The sequence below is a fragment of the Borostomias antarcticus genome, assembly GCF_949987555.1.
Source record: "Borostomias antarcticus genome assembly, chromosome: 4".
Taxonomy (NCBI): domain Eukaryota; kingdom Metazoa; phylum Chordata; class Actinopteri; order Stomiiformes; family Stomiidae; genus Borostomias; species Borostomias antarcticus.
Genome location: NC_140237.1, coordinates 31,434,601 through 31,458,600, shown reverse-complemented (window position 1 = coordinate 31,458,600; position 24,000 = coordinate 31,434,601). Strand labels below are relative to the sequence as shown.

At 47.7% G+C, this 24,000-nt stretch overlaps 2 protein-coding genes across 2 annotated transcripts in view; both read right to left on the bottom strand.

Moving 5' to 3' along the window:
• The window catches only part of adamts17 (ADAM metallopeptidase with thrombospondin type 1 motif, 17), a gene marked incomplete at both ends in the record, with an annotated part of 83,424 nt that extends 82,914 nt beyond the window's left edge, over positions 1-510 (bottom strand). Inside the window, one exon of the mRNA XM_084437450.1 lies at positions 483-510. Within this exon, the coding sequence (XP_084293576.1) occupies positions 483-510 (28 nt within the window). The remainder of the gene's footprint in view (positions 1-482) is intronic.
• A 21,678-nt stretch (positions 511-22,188) lies between these two features.
• cers3a (ceramide synthase 3a) overlaps positions 22,189-24,000 on the bottom strand; it is a gene marked incomplete at both ends in the record, with an annotated part of 10,277 nt that continues 8,465 nt past the window's right edge. The window contains one exon of the mRNA XM_084437107.1: positions 22,189-22,380. Within this exon, the coding sequence (XP_084293233.1) occupies positions 22,189-22,380 (192 nt within the window). The remainder of the gene's footprint in view (positions 22,381-24,000) is intronic.

Sequence of the window (24,000 nt, the reverse complement as noted above, 5' to 3'; positions counted from 1 at the left end):
AGTGATAGAGTGCCATATAAGTCTTGATTCTTTCTTTTTTAAGTCTTCTAGGTCTTTGGTGACATGTCTCAGTAGGCTGAGCAAAGTCTTTAAAAAAGGAGTGTGGTAGAATATACTTGCACCTTGTTTGTCAGTGTAGGACAATATATCATTCCACATTAGGTTCTGTATGGGGCACAGAGGGACCAAACTTTGGGGTTTAGACTCCCATGCGTGATAACTTAAAAAATGGATCATCAAGGCATCTAATTGCAGTCCTATAGCTTTCAATCATATAGGAGTGTCCATTCACCACGTTTTCCATAGACAACAGATTAGAGCATCGGTCTTAAAGGAATAACCAACAACCTCATTACTGGAGTCCTTAGATGTTGATAGCTAGCAGAGCTCAGTTGCTCCAGCGACTCCTCCAAACGTGTTCATGTTAAGAGGGGCAGGAGGATCCACAGACTGGGTGTTATTGCTGGGCTTCAGATTCTCACCTTCCTGGATCAGTGACGCTGTAGGCATGGTCAACTCAGTCAGGGCATAGAGACCAGCTTTATACACATATGGTCATTTTAGGCTTAGAGGGCTTTTGATACTGTTGATCATGGGACTCTTTTGATGATATTGAAATGTATTGTCCCGAAAGACAAAGCTGTGAATTGGTTCAAATCTTACTTGGCAAACAGGAAACAGGTGTGTAAAGTAGGTGACGCCCTGTCCACAGTTATGGAGGACACGTGGGGTACGACAGGGCTCGATTTTGTGACCATTGTTGTTTTTAAATCAAATCAAATCAAACTTTATTTATATAGCACATTTCATACACAGAGGCAACACAATGCGCTTACATTTTAATTGAATTTATATCATTTATGTAAATCATATGCCGGCAGCAGTGACTAATCTAAAATGATGCTTTATGCAGATGACTGTACCATATTAGTATCCAGTAAAGATCCCAGAGTTATACAGGAACTCTTAATAGATAAATGTCTCTGGTAAGAAACTGGTTGATTGACAACAACGGCAGCCCTAGCCCTGGGGCCTCATTTATCATTGAGGTACGCCTTCTTTTACACGGTCTTTTTCGCGAGTTCAGGCGTACGCCATTTGCCCCCCCCACATTGCGATTTATCAAGCCGAAAGGGCGAAAATTTAGTCGCCTTTCTCCGCGCTTTTGTAGGACACCTCTCAGCTTGTCCTACCGATTTACACGGTGTTCTACGCCCTTTTTGAACACAGGGGGAACTGGCGACGCAGGTGGTGCGTCGGTGAATTACTATGTTTGACGGAGAGAATAAGAGCGACAGTTCATGAACGCACAATCATGTAGGCTACTAGGCCAATTCAGCACAAACATATATCGCAATGCAAGATTAGACGTGTCCTCTAACCGGCTCATTCATGGTTCGATATGGATTTGTTCCCCAAACTGTACCTATGCGCTGTCCCAAACCCTTCCGCGCTATATGTCACACACTTAATGCAGGCACTCCATCAAACGGCAATCATTGACCAATTAGATTGTCATCAATATGTGATCATGTGGACCTGTTTGCTCTTTGGTAAGCATATAAATGACAGTCCTCCTGTGCGTAATGCGAGCCTAAATGAATCCGGCGCTACTCGGCCTAGTATACTGGCCGAGATAGAACTCCAAATAGGTGACGGCGATGGCGACTGCACCCACATAAGGGCACCATCAGTGAAGGAATACGTCTATGTGAATCGCTAAAATGTGCACACTAGAAATACCCAAATCATATGTGACGCCGACATGCTCATCACAAGTGTAGTGGCACGGTGGCCTGGCTCCACGCATGACTCATTCATCCTGGCGCACAGCAGGGTAGGGGCTAGACTGGAGGCAGGCGCTGCGCGTGACGGCTGGCTTGTTGGTGTGTCCATAACCAAGATACATATTCTTTGTCTTATTTACTTTTAATCTTTATTAGCATTTTCCATCCATACAACGACAATACAATAAAACATAAAAACCTACAATAACAGCTTATGGGTACATCCATCCATGCAGCTTTTTTTCTTACTCAAATATGACAATTTTAATATTAGTGGTATCATCACACTTCCTTCTATAATCCATCCATTTTTCCCATCTCCCTTCAAACTTTCCTTCCTGCATCCTCAATGCATGCGTGAACCTCTCCCTAACATACATCTCCTCCACAACACCCAGCCACTGCTCCTTGGTTGGGCGTTCCACCTTATACCAAGCCCTCGTTATTGTCTTTTTACTAGCAACCAATAGTACTTTCACTAGGTATCTGTCCCCTCCTTGTACATCATCCCGTGTTATGTTTGCCAAGATATATATTCAAAGCTGATAAGAAGGTGGAGGCCGGCGCGCTGGAGGTGATGGCACTGGAGGTCGTGGCGCTGGAGGTGGAGGGTACAACTCGCGGGGGCACGACCGTCAGGTCAAGGACCACTGCAGACTCCCCCTCCTCTGAGTCCCACCCCACGTCAGAGTCTGGAGAAACAATTTCAGTCATTTTCCTTGAGTTTGTCTGTTAACTTGATTATGCATTAAACATTTTATTGTGTAGCCATATTCAATTGATATGTTTTTCTGTTGGCAGCCAAATAAATGCTTAAGTGTGATTTACCGGGTGATTTAGATGAGTCTTAATAATGTGGTCTAACATTATGAAGTGGTCATCTGTGTTATCGTTCCCTGTTTTTGGTCCTGAATCAATCATAGCCTACCACAGAATGTGTGGAATGTTTGCTTCATTGCCACATAATACAGCATGTCCGTGTAGCCTACGCCACGAAACGTAGGCTACAGTAGAAACGTACAGTAGGCTACCTCAACTGTAGGAGCAATCAGACAAATGTAGGCTCGTACAAATAGCTTACCTTCCGAAGATGATTTTCTTTCCTCGCGTGGACCTCACCAACAAGCACATGCACCTCCGTCTCCGAAAAGTTTCTCTTCTTTCCGCGTTTTTCCATAAACGTCTGTCCTAATGCTCGACGCTATATTATGTCGGTTCCTTCCGGGGTATCCACGTTGTGCGCTGTCATAGTTTTGACCATATATGGTTGGATTTGGGCGTGGAGGGGGCGGAACACGAGGCGCGTGCGCGTACGCTCTATTCTCCGCCAGTCTCGGATTTCTCGTGCAGAAAAGGGCATACGACATTTTTGATAGATCCGAAAAGCGTGTAAATATTCTCGTCGTACGCTACATTTCGCATTTTCCGCGTTTTCGTCGTACGCCCTCTTTTACACCAGAATTTACACGCTCTTTGATAAATGAGGCCCCTGGTCTACTCGACCAGTGAATATTGCACACCAGTGTGGTGCCGCAGCGCTCACACCCGCCTCATCAATCCGTCTATCAATGAAGCCCGTCTCACCTGCCGGGCCGTGGAGCCTAACCACCTGCTCCACGACAGCCTCGCTGCAACAGCAGACCCTCCCCGGCGTCTCAAGTCGAGACACCCTTTTGTGCCTGCCGCACGGGATCTCCTGCAGCAATAGAGATCTTAACATCAGTGAGGCAGGATGGGTGGACTACTGGCTCCTGGAGGTATGCCCGGATATATAGCCCGGGTGACCCCCTCACCCAGGCTCGGGGTGGTAAAAAGAAAGCCCCTCGACCCCAAGCCTGGGGGGAGAGGACGAAACCAACCTACCCATATGATGAAATGTCAATATACCCCCCCCCCCCCCTCAGAGATATAGCTTGTACATATACACACCCATGTCATTTGTAAATTGAGTATCATAGTATCTGTATCATACATAATCTTGGAGCCGGCAGCAACATTTCACTGTAACTGTACACATACATTACACATGACAAATAAAGACATCTTGAATCTCCCTTGTCGAAACGTCTCTGAAGAAGACACTTGTCAAAACATTAGTGGGTGATCTTGTGCACCAATAAACGTTTTCTCAAATGATCCGTGAGCTTAGGTCTGCTCTCCTTTTGCAAACTGCTGATCCTTAAGTGAGAGCACTGGTCCTCATCTCAAGGTTTGAGCACGTGAACTTTCACAAACCTTGCAGTTTCTCTTGATTCATCTATCTCCGGTGAGGAAATTGCAGCTACAATCTTATCTATGAAAAAAAAAGCTTACGTTGTTATATCACTACACACGTTTTTTATATTAAGGTTAAGAAATGTCTAATTGCCTCATTAATCCAGTGCCACTTCGACTGCCTGCTCCGCATGGTATAGTGGACTTTCTCAAAAGCTTAAAAACAAAATGCAGGAAGCTCAGAGTAATGTTATCAGATACAGGCTCAATGCTCCTCCCAGGACACATAGAGAGAGATGTAGAGATGAAGGAAGTTGGACTATTTCCTGTCGAAGTTCAACAACGAAAACTTCACCATATGACTCCACCTGACCTCCACCTGACCTCCACTTGACCTCCACCTCTCCTCCCCCTGACCTCCACCTCTCCTCCACCTGACCTCCCCCTGACCTCCACCTCTCCTCCACCTGACCTCCCCCTGACCTCCACCTCTCCTCCACCTCTCCTCCACCTGACCTCCACCTCTCCTCCACCTGACTCCTCATGCTCCGCCCCCTGGGCCTACTCTATGGCGCTCAGGCTCCCCCGAGTTTCCCCCCATCAACCCCCGGGTCCGGGGTACGCCCTCACTCGCCCTCGCTCACCCCCGGGGCCGGGGTACGCCCTCACTCGCCCTCGCTCACCCCCGGGGCCGGGGTACGCCCTCACTCGCCCTCGCTCACCCCCGCTCTCCTCCGCCTGCCGAGTCAGCGGACACCCCGACGTCCCCAACAGCTCTGAGCTCGTTCACTGAGGCTGCAGTGAACGAGCTTACAGCACCTGCTACCTATCTGCTCCTCCTCCCTCATCACCGCACCTGATCTCCATTCAGCAATCGCCTTCACCTCCTACAAGAACCTGGTCTACACTTCAGTCATCGCTCGATCTTACCATATCATCTCAGTGGTAATGTACAGTATAGCCAAATGTAGGGGCAGCTGTGGCTCAGGAGGTAGAGCGGGTCGTCCAATGATCATAGCGTCGGCGGTTCGAATCCCGCCTCCTCCTGTCCACGTGTCGAAGTGTCCTTGGGCAAGACACTGAACTCCAAATTGCTCCCAGTGAGCAGGTTACCTTGCATGGCAGCTGCTGCCATTGCTGTGTGAATGTGTGTGTGAATGGGTGAATGAGAGGCCTTCATTGTAAAGCGCTTTGGATAAAAGTTCTATATAAGTGTACCGTGTAGTCTACATGCTGTAGAGCTTTTTGTCTGATTTTTTGCACCTCCTCCAATCATGTCCCTGCCTGCCTGCCATAGACCTCCTTCCCATCACCACACATCTCATTTTTGCTTTGTTTTTGTCGCACCGTTCGTCATTGCACCGCCCGCTGGGGCTTTTTACAATTTCCTTACGTTTCCCGAGTTGGTGATTGGGCTCCGGTCAAACAAATCCCAACACAGAGATCCCTAACTTGAACAACCTGGCCCTACATATTAAACAAAGCCAAAAAGATTTTTAAAACTAGGGTAAAGGCATATTTGTGGGGAGAAATTCACTAAGGCAGTGAGTTTGAATCTGTTCAATAAGGCAGTGAGTTTGAATCTGTTCACTAAGGCAGTGAGTTTGAATCTGTTCACTAAGGCAGTGAGTTTGAATCTGTTCACTAAGGCAGTGAGTTTGAATCTGTTCACTAAGGCAGTGAGTTTGAATCTGTTCACTAAGGCAGTGAGTTTGAATCTGTTCACTAAGGCAGTGAGTTTGAATCTTGGGCGTGGGTGGAAAGGGAGATTACAGTAGTAGGTTTATCTTGTAATTAGTGTGTCTTCATTTATTTGTTTACATGTATTGTGTGTTGTTTGTTTTCATCGAGGACCACTTTGGAAATAAGTGTTTTCAGTAATGCTTTTAAATGCTATCCTCTGGGATTTTTTTGGTATCATATTCCTTTGAGGTGTTGTGTTTTTAAAATCCTTATAAAATTCAAACCTGGTGTGTCTAGACTCAGACACATTCAGTCACTGAGATGTACCCTGATACTGTATGTGGACTTATCTGAGATCAGTTTCCTGTCAATCTTAAAGAAGAAAGCACCGTGGCCTCGGCTGTTCAGCTGGTCCTAGAACATCTGTTGAGGGAGGGTGAGAGGCTGCTGCCCCTGGTGTTGGTTTAACCTCTCCTGGGCTGTTCCTGCTGACAAGGTGACCGTCTCACATTCCCATTCATAAAGCAGGAATTTCATTACAGAGGCAGGTCGGCCACCAGAGTGATCACAATAAAAATGTCTCCAAGCTCATTTGTCAGGAGGAGCTTGAACGGCAGGTGGAGGACTGATTGTCAGCTACTTTCCACAGCCAGACCGGAACACACTAGAACAGACCAGACCAAACCAGACCAGAACAGACCAGACCAAACTAGAATAGACCAGACCAAACCAGACCAGAACAGACCAGAACAAACCAGACTAGACTAGACTAGACTAGACTAGACTAGACTAGACTAGACTAGACTAGACTAGACTAGACCAGTCCAGACAAGACCAAACCAGACCAGACCAGACCAGACCAGACTAGACTAGACTAGACCAGACCAGACCAGACTAGACTAGACTAGACTAGACTAGACCAGACCAGACCAGACTAGACTAGACTAGACTAGACCAGACCAGACTAGACCAGACCAGACCAGACCAGACCAGACCAGACCAGACTAGACTAGACCAGACCAGACCAGACCAGACCAGACCAGACCAGACTAGACTAGACTAGACTAGACCAGACCAGACCAGACTAGACTAGACTAGACTAGACTAGACCAGACCAGACCAGACTAGACTAGACTAGACTAGACCAGACTAGACCAGACCAGACCAGACCAGACCAGACCAGACCAGACCAGATCAGATCAGATCAGATCAGATCAGACCAGTCCAGTCCAGTCCAGTCCAGTCCAGTCCAGTCCAGACCAGACTAGACCAGACCAGACCGGACCGCACCCATGCACACACACACACACACACACACTCCTCACTTGGCTGTGAGGGAGCTTTCTGGGCTCAAACTCTGAAATTCCATGGAATAACAGAAATGTAGGAAGCCCAAGCTGCATAGCAGGAGTCTGTTAAGGGACTGGGCAGAGAGAGAAGTTGGAGGGTGTTTTTGGGTTGAGACGACGGAGAGTTCTAACATTTTTCAGATTCCCTCTCTGTGCAGTAAAACCACAGCCCTGCCTGCTATCTCTCACACGGTCTTGACTTCTCAAACCTTATAAGTGATCAGCAATAATCTGAGAATCCTCACTTTGTTAGGACGGTGGTCTGGGTTTTGGACTTGTCCACCAGCCCTGGCACCTTTCCGCTACTACCTCCACTGACGCTGACCCAGTCTCAGACCCATTTCCTGTCCCTTCCGACCCCCTCAGGAACATCCTGTGTTCCTAGCAGTGACAGATGCCTGGGAGAAGCTTACAGGCTTTATTCCCCTAATGTTCTCGGGTAGGACGGGGCTCAGGGTAATCTGATCTCCCATCAGTGGCTAGAGTCAACTCAAGCAGAAACCTGACCTCCTGTTGTCAATACAAGTCTTTTCCTATTGAGTGTGAGAGCAGCTAGCTACCAGCTCAGCACATTTCAAACTCTTTAACTCTGCTCCCCTTGTTATGTTAACATTTATACATTCCTTCAAAATACGTTTATTGGGAAAAAATGGAGTGTCGGCAAGTAAAACAAACAAACGCTGCTCCGTCAGACGGTCTCCTCCCCTCTCCTCCCCCTCCTCCTCCCCTCCTCCTCTCAGACAGGCTCCTCCCCCCTCCTCCTCTCAGACAGGCTCCTCCTCCTCCTCCCCTCCTCCTCTCCTCCCCCCTCCTCCTCTAATACAGTCTCCTCCCCCCTCCTTCTCTCAGTCAGTCTCCTCCCTCCTCCTCCTCCTCTCAGACAGTCTCCTCCCTCCTCCTCCTCCTCTCAAGACAGTCTCCTACTCCTCCCCTCCTCCCCCCTCCTCCTCTAATACAGTCTCCTCCCCCCTCCTCCTCTAATACAGTCTCCTCCCCCCTCCTCCTCTCAGACTGTCTCCTCCCCCCTCCTCCTCTCAGACAGTCTCCTCCCCCTCCTCTCAGAGTCTCCTCCCTCCTCCTTCCCTCAGACAGGATCCTCCTCCTCCTCCTCCCCTCCTCCTCTAATACAGTCTCCTCCCCCCTCCTCCTCTAATAGTCTCCTCCTCTCCTCCTCTCAGACAGTCCCCTCCCCCCTCATCCTCCTCCCCCCTCCTCTCAGACAGTCTCCTCCCTCCTCCTCCTCTCAGACAGTCTCCTCCTCCTCCCCTCCTCCCCCCTCCTCCTCTCAGACAGTCTCCTCCCCCCTCCTCCTCTCAGACTGTCTCCTCCCCCCTCCTCCTCTCAGACAGTCTCCTCCCCCTCCTCTCAGACAGTCTCCTCCCTCCTCCTTCCCTCAGACAGGATCCTCCTCCTCCCCTCCTCCTCTAATAGTCTCCTCCCCCCTCCTCCTCTAATAGTCTCCTCCTCTCCTCCTCCTCTCAGACAGTCCCCTCCCCCCTCCTCCTCCTCCCCCCTCCTCTCAGTCAGACTCCTCCCTCTCCTCCTCCTCCTCCCAGCTCTTATGCAATGTGCAATATGACACAGTTTCATCCAGCCAGACTGCGCTGCTGTACAAAGAACACTTGAGAAACTCTGGGCGAGTAGGAGTGTGTGTGTGTGTGTGTGTGTGTGTGTGTGTGTGTGTGTGTGTGTGTGTGTGTGTGTGTGTGTGTGTGTGTGTGTGTGTGCGTGCGTGTATGTGTGTGTTACTGTAGCAAGTATTCGGTGCATGGAGTTGAGTTTAATGGATATAAAGTCTGTCTCAGTCTCTATCTCTCCAGGGACTCTGTGGTTTGGGGGAAACAGCTAGCAGGGCTGAGAGAAGGTAGGAGAGGGGAGAGGGGGGAGGAGATGAGAGGAGAGAGGAGAGGAGAGCAGAGAAGAGAGGAGAGGGGGAGGAGATGAGAGGAGAGAGAGGAGAGGAGAGAGGAGAGGGGGAGGAGATGAGAGGAGAGAGAGGAGAGGAGAGAGGAGAGGGGGAGGAGATGAGAGGAGAGAGAGGAGAGGAGAGAGGAGAGGGGGAGGAGATGAGAGGAGAGAGGAGAGGAGAGAGGAGGAAGAGAGAGGAGAGGAGAGGGGTGAGGAGATGAGAGGAGAGAGAGGAGAGGAGAGGAGAGAAGAGAGGAGAGGAGGAAGAAGGAAGAGGAGAGGAAGAGAGAAGAGGAGAGGAAGAGAGAAGAGGAGAGGAAGAGAGAGGAGAGGAGAGGAGCTGGACCCCAGACCCAGTGCGTGAAGGCAGACTGATTTCAGGGGAAAGAATTTCCAAATCTGGCACCTCACTATATCCCTCTCGCCCTAAGACACCAGGTGCACACACACACACACACACACACACACACACACACACACACACACACACATCGGATGGCTAAAGCACCTGGAGCTCTTTTACTGTCCAGCACTGGAGTTGTGAGCTCACACTCTCACTAACACACTCTCTCACTAACACATTCTCTCACTCACACACTCTTACACTAACACACTCTCTCACTAACATACTCTCTCACTAACACACTCTCTCACTCACACACTCTCACACTAACACACTCTTACACTAACACACTCTCTCCCTCACACTCTCTCACTAACACATTCTCTCACTCGCACACTCTTACACTAACACACTCTCACACTAACACACTCTCTCACTAACACATTCTCTCACTCACACACTCTTACACTAACACACTCTCTCACTAACACACTCTCTCACTAACACACACTCTCACTAACACACTCTCTCACTAACACATTCTCTCACTCACACAATCTTACACTAACACACTCTCTCACTAACACACTCTCTCACTCACACACTCTTACACTAACACACACTCTCACTAACACACACTCTCACTAACACACTCTCTCACTAACACATTCTCTCACTCACACAATCTTACACTAACACTTATACTCTCTAACTAACACATTCTCTCACTCGCACACTCTTACACTAACACACTCTCACACTAACACACTCTCTCACTAACACATTCTCTCACTCGCACACTCTTACACTAACACACTCTCACACTAACACACTCTCTCACTCACACATTCTCTCACTCACACTCTTACACTAACACACTCTCTCACTAACACACACTCTCACTAACACACTCTCTCACTCACACACTCTCACACTAACACATACTCTCACTAACACATTCTCTCACTCACACACTCTTACACTAACACACACTCTCACTAACACACTCTCTCACTCACACACTCTCTCACTAACACATTCTCTCACTCACACACTCTTACACTAACACACTCTCTCACTCACACACACTCTCACTAACACACTCTCTCACTCACACATTCTCTCACTCACACACTCTTACACTAACACACACTCTCACTAACACACTCTCTCACTAACACATTCTCTCACTCACACACTCTTACACTAACACACTCTCTCACTAACATACTCTCTCACTAACACACTCTCTCACTCACACACTCTCACACTAACAAACACTCTCAATAACACATTCTCTCACTCACACACTCTTACACTAACACACTCTCACACTAACACACACTCTCACTAACACATTCTCTCACTCACACACTCTTACACTAACACTTATACTCTCTCACTAACACACTCTCTCACTCACACACTCTCACACTAACACACTCTCACTAACACACACTCTCACACTAACACACTCTCACAGTAACACACTCTCACTAACACACTCTCTCACTAACACACTCTCACTAACACACTCTCACACTAACACACTCTCACACTAACACACTTTCACACTAACACACTCTCACACAGTCTAGCATAGGCACATAGGCAGGACGATTGGACTGACACACACACACACACACACACACACACACACACACACAATGCAGTTTAGTCTGGAAATGATTGTGTTTAAAACGCACACAAACAACCAGGCACACACACATTGACAGACAGACACCAATACACTAACACCGAGACACATAATGAACTAATGTTTTAACCTACCAACATTGCTTTCTTCCTTTTTTGAATAAAAGCCTCTTTTTTCTATGAAGAGGAGGTTTCAATTACTGCTTGCGTCCCAGATATGAACATATGGAAAGAATTTATTTATACAGGTTGTCAAAAGTGCTGGTGGTCTTTCCTTGGGAGGAGTTATGTAACGTTGGGGGTGCACGTTCTCAAGGTCAGGGCGTTCTGGCTAATGACTGTGCACAGGGGACGCGTTGTGGGGAAACTTCTCCGAGGCTTTTAACGACCTCCGAACCAGCGTGGAAGCATGAGACAGCGTCGGGGCGGCGCAGTTACACTCTTCAGATGGGACGGCAGCTTTTATTATGTCTTGGATGTACTGGAATAAGGGTATAGAGGAAAGTGTGTGTGTGTGTTTGTGTGTGTGTGTGTGTGTGTGTGCTGGGGGGGGGGGGTTAGAGGGGGTAAAGAAATCTGTCTGGCTATTACCACTACTTGGTCCTTTCCATAAAAGCTTTGCTACTCTGTCATTAGTGTGCATGTCCTGCTTTGAATGCTCTGTTCTTTTCCTTCAAGCACAGATCCCAGGTAAGCTTACCTTCACCTTATTCTAAATTTAACCATCAGGGCAGAAACACAAAACTATTAACAGACAAGTGACAAAGTGACAACCTTCAACCTACTCTTCCGCAAAAACTAGTCCAACAATTTATGAGCTCTAAAGAACTTCTTGTTCTAAATGGGAGCAAGACTCTCAGGACCACGAGCGCTGGCTTCCTCCGAACAATGTGAGGCCTGGTCTGAGCTACCATGAAAAATGTGAATTCCTCTCCCTCCAAAAATCTATAATCTTGGCATGGAGACACCCAGGGGTTGGAAAATATGCACATTATTAATGTAGGAGTGGAGGATGAGGTTTCTGTGTTTGATAGCGTTAGCAGCGTGAGGCTGCAGGTTCCAACAGGAGCTCACAGACTGAAGATGCACGTTAAATAAAGTTAACAGCTGCCAAACCCCAGAATACCGCTCCCTACACAGCAGAACGAGGACACATCAAAGGATACGAGACACCCATAAACGTTTTCTCTGAGGCTACTGATTTATTGGGTGTACCTCTCCTGAATGTTAAGCTATCAGGTGAGGGGGGGGGGGGGGGGGGGGCGGTGGCGGTTCATGGCACGGGGCTCTTCCCCGATGGTTTCAGAGAGCCGGGCGGTGACTCACTCACCGTGGATGGTTCCGCAGCGCTCTGTGTGGTGGGGGTCAGCGGGACCCGGGCCGGCGGTAGCGGTAGCAGCAGCTGGGCCAGAGGTAGAGGTGCCGGAGGCCGGGGCAGATCTGGACCTGGGGGAGCGTCTGTGTCGGACCAGTCGGTGCTCCAGCCCGGAGAAGGAGTCTCCTCCGCTCACGTTGAGGGGCTGGATAAACAGACGGTCCTCTCCAGTGTGGATAAGTCCAGTCTAAACACGCGCACACACACACACACACGGGTGGGAGGGGGGGGGGGAGAGGAAACAGCACATTAACGTTACACAACAACACACACAGGCGGGAACATATGTGTGTCAAACCCAGTGAACAGCATAACCTATTCTCTGTCTCTAGTCCAAAGCCTCTACACTTTCCCAGAGTAACCAGGAAGATAAAGACGCTACCAACAACAGATAGAGCCCCTCTCCTATTTACATCTGAGCACACATCACCCCCGGGCTAGAGGGAGGGGAGACAGACAGGAGGGCTGAATGAGAGAAAGAGAGGGGGGTGGAGAGAGAGAGGGAGAAAGAGAGAGAGAGAGAGAGGGAGAGAGAGAGGGAGAGAGAGGAGAGAGAGGAGAGAGAGAGAGCGAGAGAGAGAGGAGAGAGGAGAGAGGAGAGGCAGAGAGAGAGAGCGAGAGAGAGAGGGAGAGAGAGCGAGAGAGAGAGAGAGAGGAGAGAGGCAGAGAGAGAGAGCGAGAGAGAGAGAGAGAGAGAGAGGGAGAGAGAGAGAGAGAGGGAGAGAGAGGGAGAGAGGAGAGAAAAGAAGCGAGAGAGGAGAGAGGAGAGGCAGAGAGAGAGAGCGAGAGAGAGAGGGAGAGAGAGAGCCAGAGAGAGAGAGAGAGGAGAGAGGCAGAGAGAGAGATAGAGAGAGAGAGAGAGAGAGAGAGAGAGGAAGGCTATAAAGCTCTTTCCTCCCCTGACTCGTACAGACAGACACGCTCCACACATGAATCATGGAGGGTCGGGGGCCAGAGCACAGCCCTGTTGATGGGAGAGGATCCACGCTGGCGCAGTAAAGATAGATCTGACAGGCCGGTAAAGTGGACTGACGCGGCTTTAACAAGCCATCCACCTCGCCCTGAAGTCCCTCCAACCCTCAGGCCTGGCAATTACCCCCCCCCCACCTCCTCCTCCAAATCGTTTCCATGGCAACTACCGTCCGAGGTGAAGACACGTTCCTATTTCATCTTCATAACCTGAAGTTGAAAGGAGGTTGATTCACCACTCATTCAGAAGAACTGTTTTTTTATATTAAAAAAACTGAAGGTTGCAGGCGAGAGAGAGAGAGAGAGAGAGAGAGAGAGAGAGAGAGAGAGAGAGAGAGAGAGAGAGAGAGAGAGAGAGAGAGTTCAGTGAGAGAGACGTAGAGTGGAGAGACAGACAGATTTAGGGGGGAGGCTTGTTGGGCATATGTTCTGCTCACTTATCTACACGCAGAAGAACACAACCCAAAGTGCTCCAGGCCATGCAGAACAGCCACTGTGAGCAGACTCAAGTGAGTCATGGCCGCAATGCTGGTCTACAGGCTGCTACAGCCAATCCACAGAAGCCTCTGGACCTCCGGAGCTCCAGGCCAAGACATGCACTTACATGGCAGAGTAGCATGTGGGGAACATATTCCTACAGCTCCCCTGTTGCTTTCTCTCTCTGTTATAAACAGAGATGCTACGGCCTGTCTGACAGTAGCTCTGGGTGGGAGGAAGTGAGCTGTAGTACTGTGATTATGGTCCTCTCATGGGCTCTCTTCTCTACTTTTCTTCTTTCATGTGTGATTGATTATACTTTTAGCAGAGTCCAGAGTCCTACATTTCCCAGACTGCACCTTTGACCTGGCTGCCACAATCAGGTAAGTCCTACATTTCCCAGACTGCACTTCTGACCTGGCTGCCACAATCAGGTAAGTCCTACATTTCCCAGACTGCACTTCTGACCTGGCTGCCACAGTCAGGTAAGACCTACATTTCCCAGACTGCCCTTCTGACCTGGCTGCCACAGTCAGGTAAGTCCTACATTTCCCAGACTGCACTTCTGACCTGGCTGCCACAGTCAGGTAAGTCCTACATTTCCCAGACTGCACTTCTGACCTGGCTGCCACAGTCAGGTAGGCCTATTGGAAAGCACAATTAGTCAATTTGTCTCCACAAATTCACAACCACACCGCTAATGCTAGTGCTAATGCTGAAAGATTGCGCAGGCACACGCATTCACGCCCACATACACCTACCTACACACACACACACACACACACACACACAAAAACAGGTCTCCCCACTAGGCAGAGTGTCGGGGGCTTTGTTTGAACTGAACGGCAGCCAAAAACAACCCGATGATTTAACAACACAAATAAAACTGGCTGATGTGCCACTGTACATAAGGGTCTTTGCACACACACGCGCACGCACGCACGCACGCACACACACACACACACACGTGTTGCCTTAAATTTGACCCGCCGAGTGAAAACGAGCCATAAAAAGGACAAAGGAGGTTTGGTGTGTGATGTTGAGCCGTGGTTGTTGTTAGGGATGATTATCGGCCACGCCAGTCATAACAGTCCCCAGGTCTACTGACGGCTGAGACGCATTGTGCTCCATAAGTCCGTCTTTGTCCTCCTGCTGAAGGTGTCACTGAGCCTGACCTAGTTAGCTCTCACAAATGGATATAACATTTAAAACAATCATGACCTCATTTTCCAGATAATAATATCCTACGCAGGCCTTGGAAGCAAAAACGTCAGACTTGCTTAGCTTTGAATAAAACAAAAAGACAGAAAAAGATCAGGAAAACTGTTGAATGTTTTTTTTTCCCTCTCTCACATGAAGGGCTTTGGACACGTATGAGGTGATCTTTGCAGACATGCATCAATGACACACTATGGTGTGTATGGGTCAGAACAGTGTGTGTAAGACGGTGACATGGTCAGTAGTGCCAGTGACAGGGGACAGGGGGCGTCCAGCTGAGAGCGCTTGGTCATGCTAGCATGGAGACTGAACCTAAACACAGTATGCAGCGCTGGGAAGGAATGTCTGGATGTCCAATTGGTTAATCGGCCCCGCAACTCATGTGGTATGTAGCGTGTGTGTGTGTGTATGTGTGTGTGTGTGTGTGTGTGTGTGTATGTGTGTGTGTGTGTGTGTGTGTGTTGGGACAGGGAGGGAGTTTCAGTTGCCTGGACAGCCCATCACAATAATGCTACTCATCGTCTCAGCTGGCTGGCTGATTGTAGGTCAGTGACTCCGGCAGGACAGGCGGAGATGGGCTGACCTCACCTGGGATCAAACTGACCTGGGATCAGGTTTAGAGACCCTCTCTGCCCTGCAGTCCATGGAGACCAGTCTATTATGTTGGCTAAGGGCTAGACTGGGACCTGGTAGACAGCAGTAGCACAGCTGCCAAATCTTGCAGGCAATAAAGCCGTTGAACTGCAGAGCGATAAGCTAACCATGATTTTCTGTGAAGTCTGGGATAGACTGGTGTGCGCGAGGGCATTATAATGTACCAGTGGACTCAGACAGCGAGGTGACTGAGCGAGTATAGAAAATAAAAAATAATTTACCAAACCACGGCAGGTGTTGAGTGACGCAAAAGAGTCGGTGTGATTGACAATCCGTCCAGAGTAGAAGCAAAGTTTATCCTTGGAGAGGTGCGACAGTTTGAACTTCTTCTCCCCTTCTCTCTCTTCTACAACAAAGTTATCTGATAGAAATGTCGCGTCCCTCCTGAGATGTAGGTACAGGTTTCTTCCAAAAGCTGGCAAGGAGAGAAATAAGTCATCCCCCGCGGCATGGGGTCCTCCAGGGGGATCGACAGAGCGCTGGCCCCGGCGACGCACGCTGCGCCCGGACCATTCGTGCAACAGGTGGGTGTCCACTCCAAATAGCGCTACGGGGACGACCACATCTGTCTCCAACCCAGAATAAGCTGTGAGAGAGGGGGAAGTTCAAACGTGGTAAGGCTGAGAGCTTTTTAAAGTTGTGCCTTAAACATTGTATAGCCTAATCTTAAACAAGCCGGGTGCGTAACTTGCTCTAGCTATCCTGTTGTGGCGATTAAATGGGTAGATTTACTAAATGCTCAACAACTCCACAACTTTATCATTGATTAGTCTGAATATATTTGTGCAGTCAACAGAGTGAAACTCATGATTCAACCATTCAGAACATACTCACAACTAGCCTGCACAAGAAAATATAGGCTAGGATAAGGAAAGGGAACAAAGTTACAAAAAGCGAGTAGGCCTAGTCGAAAACGTGCAGAGTTGATCAAATAGCCGCTAATAACCGCAACGCAGGTGTTCCATAGTGCTACAGTGCGGTGGTGTTAGTGCAGGCTACTCACCAGAGATCGCCCTCCGCGCCACGCAGAGCAGAGAGAGGAACCAGAGAAGCTGGGGGGCATGGCGCTCCTGCATGGTCCAGACTACCGGACTACCGGGGAGGGATGTGAGCGCGTGCAAAGCCGGACCGGACTGCAATGCACTTCTCTAAAGTTAGTTAACTTCATCTAAACTTCAGGCAAATTGAGTTTGAAGCTCTAGACACGCCTACCGTTCTTTGCCACTGCCCCTCCGGTGACGGGATTGGGTTAGGAAGTTGGACCAACAAATGTCGAATATGTGATTGGTCTTCAAAGCTGCATTTTACTGTTGGGGGCTGAAACTCTACACGTGGTTTCACTAAAGAGCTCAGTTTAAGAAAATCTACTGTAGGTCAGTAGTAGGCTAGTGGTAGTCGTAGTAGTAGCCTAGTAGTGGTGGAACTAGTAGTAGTAGTAGTAGTAGTAGTGGTAGTAGTAGTAGTAGTAGTAGTAGTAGTAGTGGTGGTACTAGTAGTAGTAGTAGTAGTAGTAGTAGTAGTAGTAGTGGTAGTAGTAGTAGTAGTAGTAGTAGTAGTAGTAGTAATAGTAGTAGTAGGTAGTAGTAGTAGTAGTAGTAGGCCAGTAGTGTAGTAGTAGTAGTAGTAGTAGTGGTGGTGGTAGTAGTAGTAGTAGTAGTAGTAGTAATAGTAGTAGTAGTAGTAATAGTAGTAGTAGTAGGTAGTAGTAGTAGGTAGTAGTAGTAGGTAGTAGCAGTAGTGGTAGTAGTAGTAGTAGTGGTAGTAGTAGTAGTAGTAGTAGTAGTAGTGTAGTAGTAGTAGTAGTAGTAGTAGTAGTAGTAGTGGTGGTGGTGGTAGTAGTAGTAGTAGTAGTAGTAGTAGTAGTAATAGTAGTAGTAGTAGTAGTAGTGGTAGTAGTAGTAGTAATAGTAGTAGTAGTAGTAATAGTAGTAGTAGTAGTAATAGTAGTAGTAGTAGTAATAGTAGTGGTAGTAGTAATAGTAGTAGTAGTAGTAGTGGTAGTAGTAATAGTAGTAGTAATAGTAGTAGTAATAGTAGTAGTAGTAGTAGTAGTAGTAGTAGTAGTAGTAGTAATAGTAGTAGTAGTAGTAGTAGTAGTAGTAGTAGTAGTAATAGTAGTAGTAGTAATAGTAGTGGTAGTAGTAATAGTAGTAGTAGTAGTAGTGGTAGTAGTAGTAGTAGTAGTAGTAGTAGTGGTAGTAGTAGTAGTAGTGGTGGTAGTAGTAGTAGTAGTAGTGGTGGTAGTAGTGGTAGTCGTAGTAGTAGTAGTAGTAGTGGTGGTAGTAGTAGTAGTAGTAGTAGTAGTAGTAATAGTATCAGTAGTAGTAGTAGTGGTAGTAGTAATAGTATCAGTAGTAGTAGTGGTAGTAGTAGTAGTAGTAGTAGTAATAGTAGTAGTAGTGGTAGTAGTAGTAGTAGTAGTAGTAATAGTAGTAGTAATAGTAGTAGTAGTAGTAGTAGTAGTAGTAGTAGTAATAGTAGTAGTAGTAGTAGTAGTAGTAATAGTAGTGGTAGTAGTAATAGTAGTAGTAGTAGTAATAGTAGTGGTAGTAGTAATAGTAGTAGTAGTAGTAGTGGTAGTAGTAGTAGTAGTAGTAGTAGTAGTAGTGGTAGTAGTAGTAGTAGTGGTGGTAGTAGTAGTAGTAGTAGTAGTAGTAGTGGTGGTAGTAGTGGTAGTCGTAGTAGTAGTAGTAGTAGTGGTGGTAGTAGTAGTAGTAGTAGTAGTAGTAGTAGTAATAGTATCAGTAGTAGTAGTAGTAGTAGTGGTAGTAGTAGTAGTAGTAGTAGTAATAGTAGTAGTAGTGGTAGTAGTAGTAGTAGTAGTAGTAATAGTAGTAGTAGTAGTAGTAGTAGTAGTGGTAGTAGTAGTAGTAGTAGTAGTGGTGGTAGTACTAGTAGTAGTAGTAGTAGTAGTAGTCGTGGTAGTAGTAGTAGTAGTAGTAATAGTAGTAGTGGTAGTAGTAGTAGTAGTAGTAGTAGTAGTAGTGGTAGTAGTAGTAGTAGTAGTAGTAGTAGTGGTAGTAGTAGTAGTAGTAGTAGTAGTAGTAGTAGTAGTAATAGTAGTAGTAGTAGTGGTAGTAGTAGTAGTAGTAGTAGTAGTAGAAGACTAGTAGTAGATGTAGTGATTTGCAGGCCATATTAATAAATGATCATCATGTCGCACATGTGAAAATCCAGAGCAGGTTTATGTGTGCAGTCTTTGCCCAAGTAGGCTACTGTACATGAGAGCAAGCTTTGTCAGAGATGTTGTAGGATGAGCATTAATTATGATGCACATCGATTGGCTGATGGACGTTAACTGTTGGAGGCTAAAGACATATACTGCTTTAATTGAAGCCCTTGAGTAAATAAAGTGAGCTAAAAGAAGAATCATCACTCATGGAAAACGCACTGTACAAAATCACACATGAGCCTTTAGCCCAGGCTTACTAATGAGCTGTTAAAATCTCCCATCAGCTCCTAATAATGAACGGGAAGAAAATGTGTTTCAATTAGGAAAGAAGAGTTCACACATCAGAGGTTTTGGCCTTGAGCAATGTGCCCCACATTAATAAATTGGAATGGATTCCCTCACCATGCTGTGCATTTTTACCCTCCATAAACACCACACGGCCCGTAGCGGTGCCTCCCCCCGACTACAGCGTTGTTTTATAGGTGATATCAAGTCAGGGCTGGGGAGCCGGCTTTCTCTTATCCTCTCCCGCTAAAGACCAGACACTGCATGAGCCACAGACAGTGCCACCCGATAAGGATGGAGTCGTTTACAATAGGCCCGGTGCGGCCCAGAGCCGCATGGCCACACAGGAACATAAATGCGTCTGTCTCTATTCACCAGCACGGCCAGACACCTTGTTGTGCTGTGTGATCCCCGGCGGTGAGCCGTGTGCTGGAGCATCAATCAAAAACAAATACGAGCCGCCTGCTGGAAGAGGCTTTTACTTGAGAGCAGTGACCGGACAGAAGTCAGGTCAGGTGGCAGCACTTTCGCAGACTCATGTTCACGCAAGCAGAAAAAAGTCTCAAGGAACTGATTAGAGAGGTGTGTTTGTTTGCTTGTGTTGTGGTTGATTTAATGACTGTGGTTAATTGCATTGTTAATGCAGGACTCAACAGGGAAATAGAATTCACCCATCCACAATGACCTTTGGTCAAAGCATTAGTAGCTGCTGGATACAGGCTTTAGGGACGGAAAAAACGTGCTCTTATGACTATTGCAAATGGTCATTGTTTCACTCAGTGCAGTATTTTATGAACGAGTGAAGCCATATCATGCTCAATGCAGTATGTTATGAATGAGTGAAGCCATATCATGCTCAATGCAGTATTTTATGAATGAGTGAAGCCATAGCATGCTCAATGCAGTTTTTTATGAATGAGTGAAGCCATATCATGCCCAATGCAGTATTTTATGAATGAGTGAAGCTGTATCATGTAGATTTCAGGCTCGGGGGTTATCAGGCCTGACTGAGTCTCAGTGCTCCTTCTGCCACAGGAACTGAGGCCAAGATTATCCTCTGAACCTGCCCAATACACCCAGCCGGTGTGCGCTGTGTGCCATTCTGGACTGAGAGTGGGAAATCAAATGAAAGTGTGTGTGTGTGTGTGTGTGTGCGTGTATGTGCGTGTGTGTGTGTGTGTGTGTGTGTGTATGTGTGTTCAAAGGATTAATCTCAATTCCAAAGCTTTTGATTTCCCATAGTTGGATTCCCAGGGCCTCTCAGCTTCTTTTGCAGGGCAGCTGAGCAGCCATGATGGAAAAAGATAAACCACATACACTGATCTGAGGCCAGCACTGCCGTTCCCCCATGAATACTACCCAGGAGGGCAAGCTGACCCCAGATCTGGGCTTAAGGTTGTTTTTTTCACAGAGGCAGGCTCTATGGACTAGGAAGTGATTTTCCACCCTGACCAGGTTGATCCACTTGGCTCTCTTATCTCTGCAGTCACCTCAGCTTCCAGCTACGATCCTCTGTTGTGCTACGCTGACCCACCGCTGCCTGGGCCGTCCTGGACATGCCCGAACAATTCAACTACTGTTGGCAAACTAATTATCTTCCTGGGTCTCCTATATCACAATCACCCAGGAGGCCAGTCAGTCAGTCAGTCAGTCAGCCAGTCAGTCAGTCAGTCAGCCAGCCAGCCAGCCAGCCAGTCAGTCAGTCAGTCAGTCAATCAATCAGTCAGTCAGTCAATCAATCAATCAGTCAGTCAGTCAGCCAGTCAGTCAGTCAATCAGAACAGAGATGTAGGTATGCAGATATGTGCATCTTAGGAAGTAGTGTCCATGATTGGAGCATTTGGGTTACACAGATACATGACGTTAATAATAATACTAATACTAATAATACTAATAATAATAACAATGCATTGTATTTATTTATATTCTACATTATAGAGAGTCAGAAGGGTTACCCAACCGATCATTGTTCTTGGTCTTAGAAGAAGACCTGACAATGAGATGACATTTCTTAGTGCAGAGGCAGCATCTCTGTCTAGTCCCTGTCTGAGGACTATGGTGAATTACTCCCTCTAGAGGCTGAATGTGGTAGCACAGAATTAGCACAGAACTCCATACTGTTCTTTAGAATGGCTCAGTGACGTATGAATCAGTTAGAGATAAGAGGATGGACCACAAACTGCCTGTCAAGAAAAGCATTTTATTAGTAGGCCTATGTAAAAACATACTCGACTACAAAAGTGTGATCTCCTCAGTGTCAGCCTCAGTTTTCACATTGTGCCCTTAAACATTCGAAAACAACCTAAACAAACAGTGCAGGCCTCACAGTAAGCTAATAGTGTACCGTAGTAGCCTATTACAGAGTGATGTATAGTCAAGCAGAATGGTGTGTGGGACAGCATTGCGATGCTGTATGGTGACGAGGCCAGCCTCAGTCCTGTGGCTAACCCATGGATGAGCTGAGCTGGGCCGGGCCGGGCTGTACCATGGTCAGAGAGGTGAGAGCACACAGGACAAGCAGAGAGATATGAACCACTCCCCCGATCGTCCGAAGGAGTCCATTGTAGCCTCAACAACAACAACAATGAACAACATTCATCTCTCTGTGTCCATAAATAACCCAAGCAGAGCTTGATATAAACCATGCGGCTAGCGAACGCAGCTCATAAAAGCCAGCGGCCCTCGACGGATGAAGGGCTGTCATTTTTCTGACGACAAACAAACACCGGGCTTTCGTGTGGCGTTTTTCTGCCCTTTCTCCGTTTGCGGGTCGACCGTGTGAAGCGGCTCGGTCGACGGCGCCGCTCGCCTTCGAGATGAGAGGACGCGGGGGTTTGGACCCGGAGGAACAGCGCCGAGCGACGCCACACGCTATCTCACTCTCTTTGTGTGTCCATTGTTCACAGAACCGACGCTCTGATGAGCGCAGCAGGTTTTTGGACCGGTCCCGCTCCAAGTTCTGGAATAGTAAATCAGATGTTTGTTGGGTTCTGTCCGTGTGGGACGGGATCTGTTTAGTGTTGTTCCTGTTTCCCACATCATCACCCTGTCTCCCCTTGCCTCTGATGCAGGGCTCTATCAATCAGAACCGGCGCCGCTCAATACACAGTCTTTGATTGGCAGACGTTCTCAGAGAGAGACAGCCGTCCGAAGCAGCCATTGTTTCCCTCCTTGGAGCGGACTCCTACACCATTGCCAACTTTGTGTTGTCTCTCCTCTTCCTCTGTAGGGCTGCTCCCTTCTTCATCCTCCTCCTCCTCCTCGTTTTCACTTCTTTCATCTCCGGTCATCTGTAGAAATCATTGAAGTAGTAGTATTAGTATGAGTAGTAGTATTAGTATGAGTAGTAGCATTAGTATGAGTAGTAGGCCTAGTAAATGGTAAATGGTAAATGGACTGCACTTATATAGCGCTTTTCCACCTTAGCGGCACTCAAAGCGCTTTACAATGGCCTCTCATTCACCCATTCACACACACATTCACACACCAATGGCGGTAACTGCCATGCAAGGTGCTAACCTGCTCATTGGGAGCAATTTGGGGTTAGGTGTCTTGCTCAAGGACACTTCGACATAGTCGGAGCTGGGATTCGAACCACTGACCCTTCGATCACTGAACGACCCGCTCTACCAACTGCACCAGGCAGTGAACAAGCATTGTATGCCATAATGCTTTCTGTCATGCTTTGTTCAGTAAGTCACTATAGGGCTTGGGAAAATGTAGACCCAGACACGGCCATCTTGTTTCTACACAGGTGTATCTATTTGTCTGATTGGCTCTACTGAATAGAATCCTATGCAATCAGACAAATAGATACACCTGTGTAGAAACAAGATGGTCGTGTCTGGGACTACATTTTCCCAAGCCCTATTAAACGCTTGTTCACATGAAAAACACTGCAGCACAGTGGTATCTCTATATCCTGTCACTCCATCTCGGAGAGACAGTAGGCAGCTGCCAAGCACAACTGAACATTTGCCTAAAAGCCTTTATAAAACCTGAGCACGGTGAAAGTGATTTAGACAATGCAACCGCCTCGTCTTAATCCAGATAGATCAAATAGTCTTTTGAGGGCTCAACCTAAATGGTACACTCCCCTTCCCTCCTAAATCCAGACTCCACCGAAACACATTGTTCTCCTCAGAAATATAATTCTGTTAGGCACAACAAGCCCTAAATCACAGATAATTAGGTCCCCATAGCAACCGGTTGTTGCCTGCGTGCGTGTGTTGAGTCTGGCGCTCGCGTCGCTCTGGCAGCCGCTCGCTCTCTGACAGGGCGGGAGAGCAGAGCCAAGGCCGCCACAATCACGCGGGTTCGACCGCACAGCACCGGAGCGCAGTCAACAGAGGAACAGAGTGTTGGGCTTTAGATTAGAACACAGCGTAACAACACCAGACAGGGATACCGGCCCTATGAAGCTACAACCAGGCTGCTACCATGTACCAGACAGGGATACCGGCCCTATGAAGCTACAACCAGGCTGCTACCATGTACCAGACAGGGATACCGGCCCTATGAAGCTACAACCAGGCTGCTACCATGTACCAGACAGGCCCTCTGGGGAGTCAGAACTATAGACTATCTACGTCTGCCAATACCGGGTGCAGTTAGGTGGGTAGGTAGAGAGGTAGGGAGGGAGGGAGGGAGGTAGGTAGGTAGGTAGGGAGGTAGGTAGACAGGTAGGTAGGGAGGGAGGTAGGTAGGTAGGTAGGTAGGTAGGTAGGTAGGTAGGTAGGTAGGTAGGTAGGTAGGTAGGTAGGTAGGTAGGCAGGTAGGTAGGTAGGTAGGTAGGTAGGTAGGTAGGTAGGTAGGTAGGTAGGTAGGTAGGTAGGTAGGTAGGTAGGTGGGTAGGGAGGGAGGGAGGGAGGTAGGAAGGAAGGGAGGTAAGTAGGTAGGGAGGTAGGTAG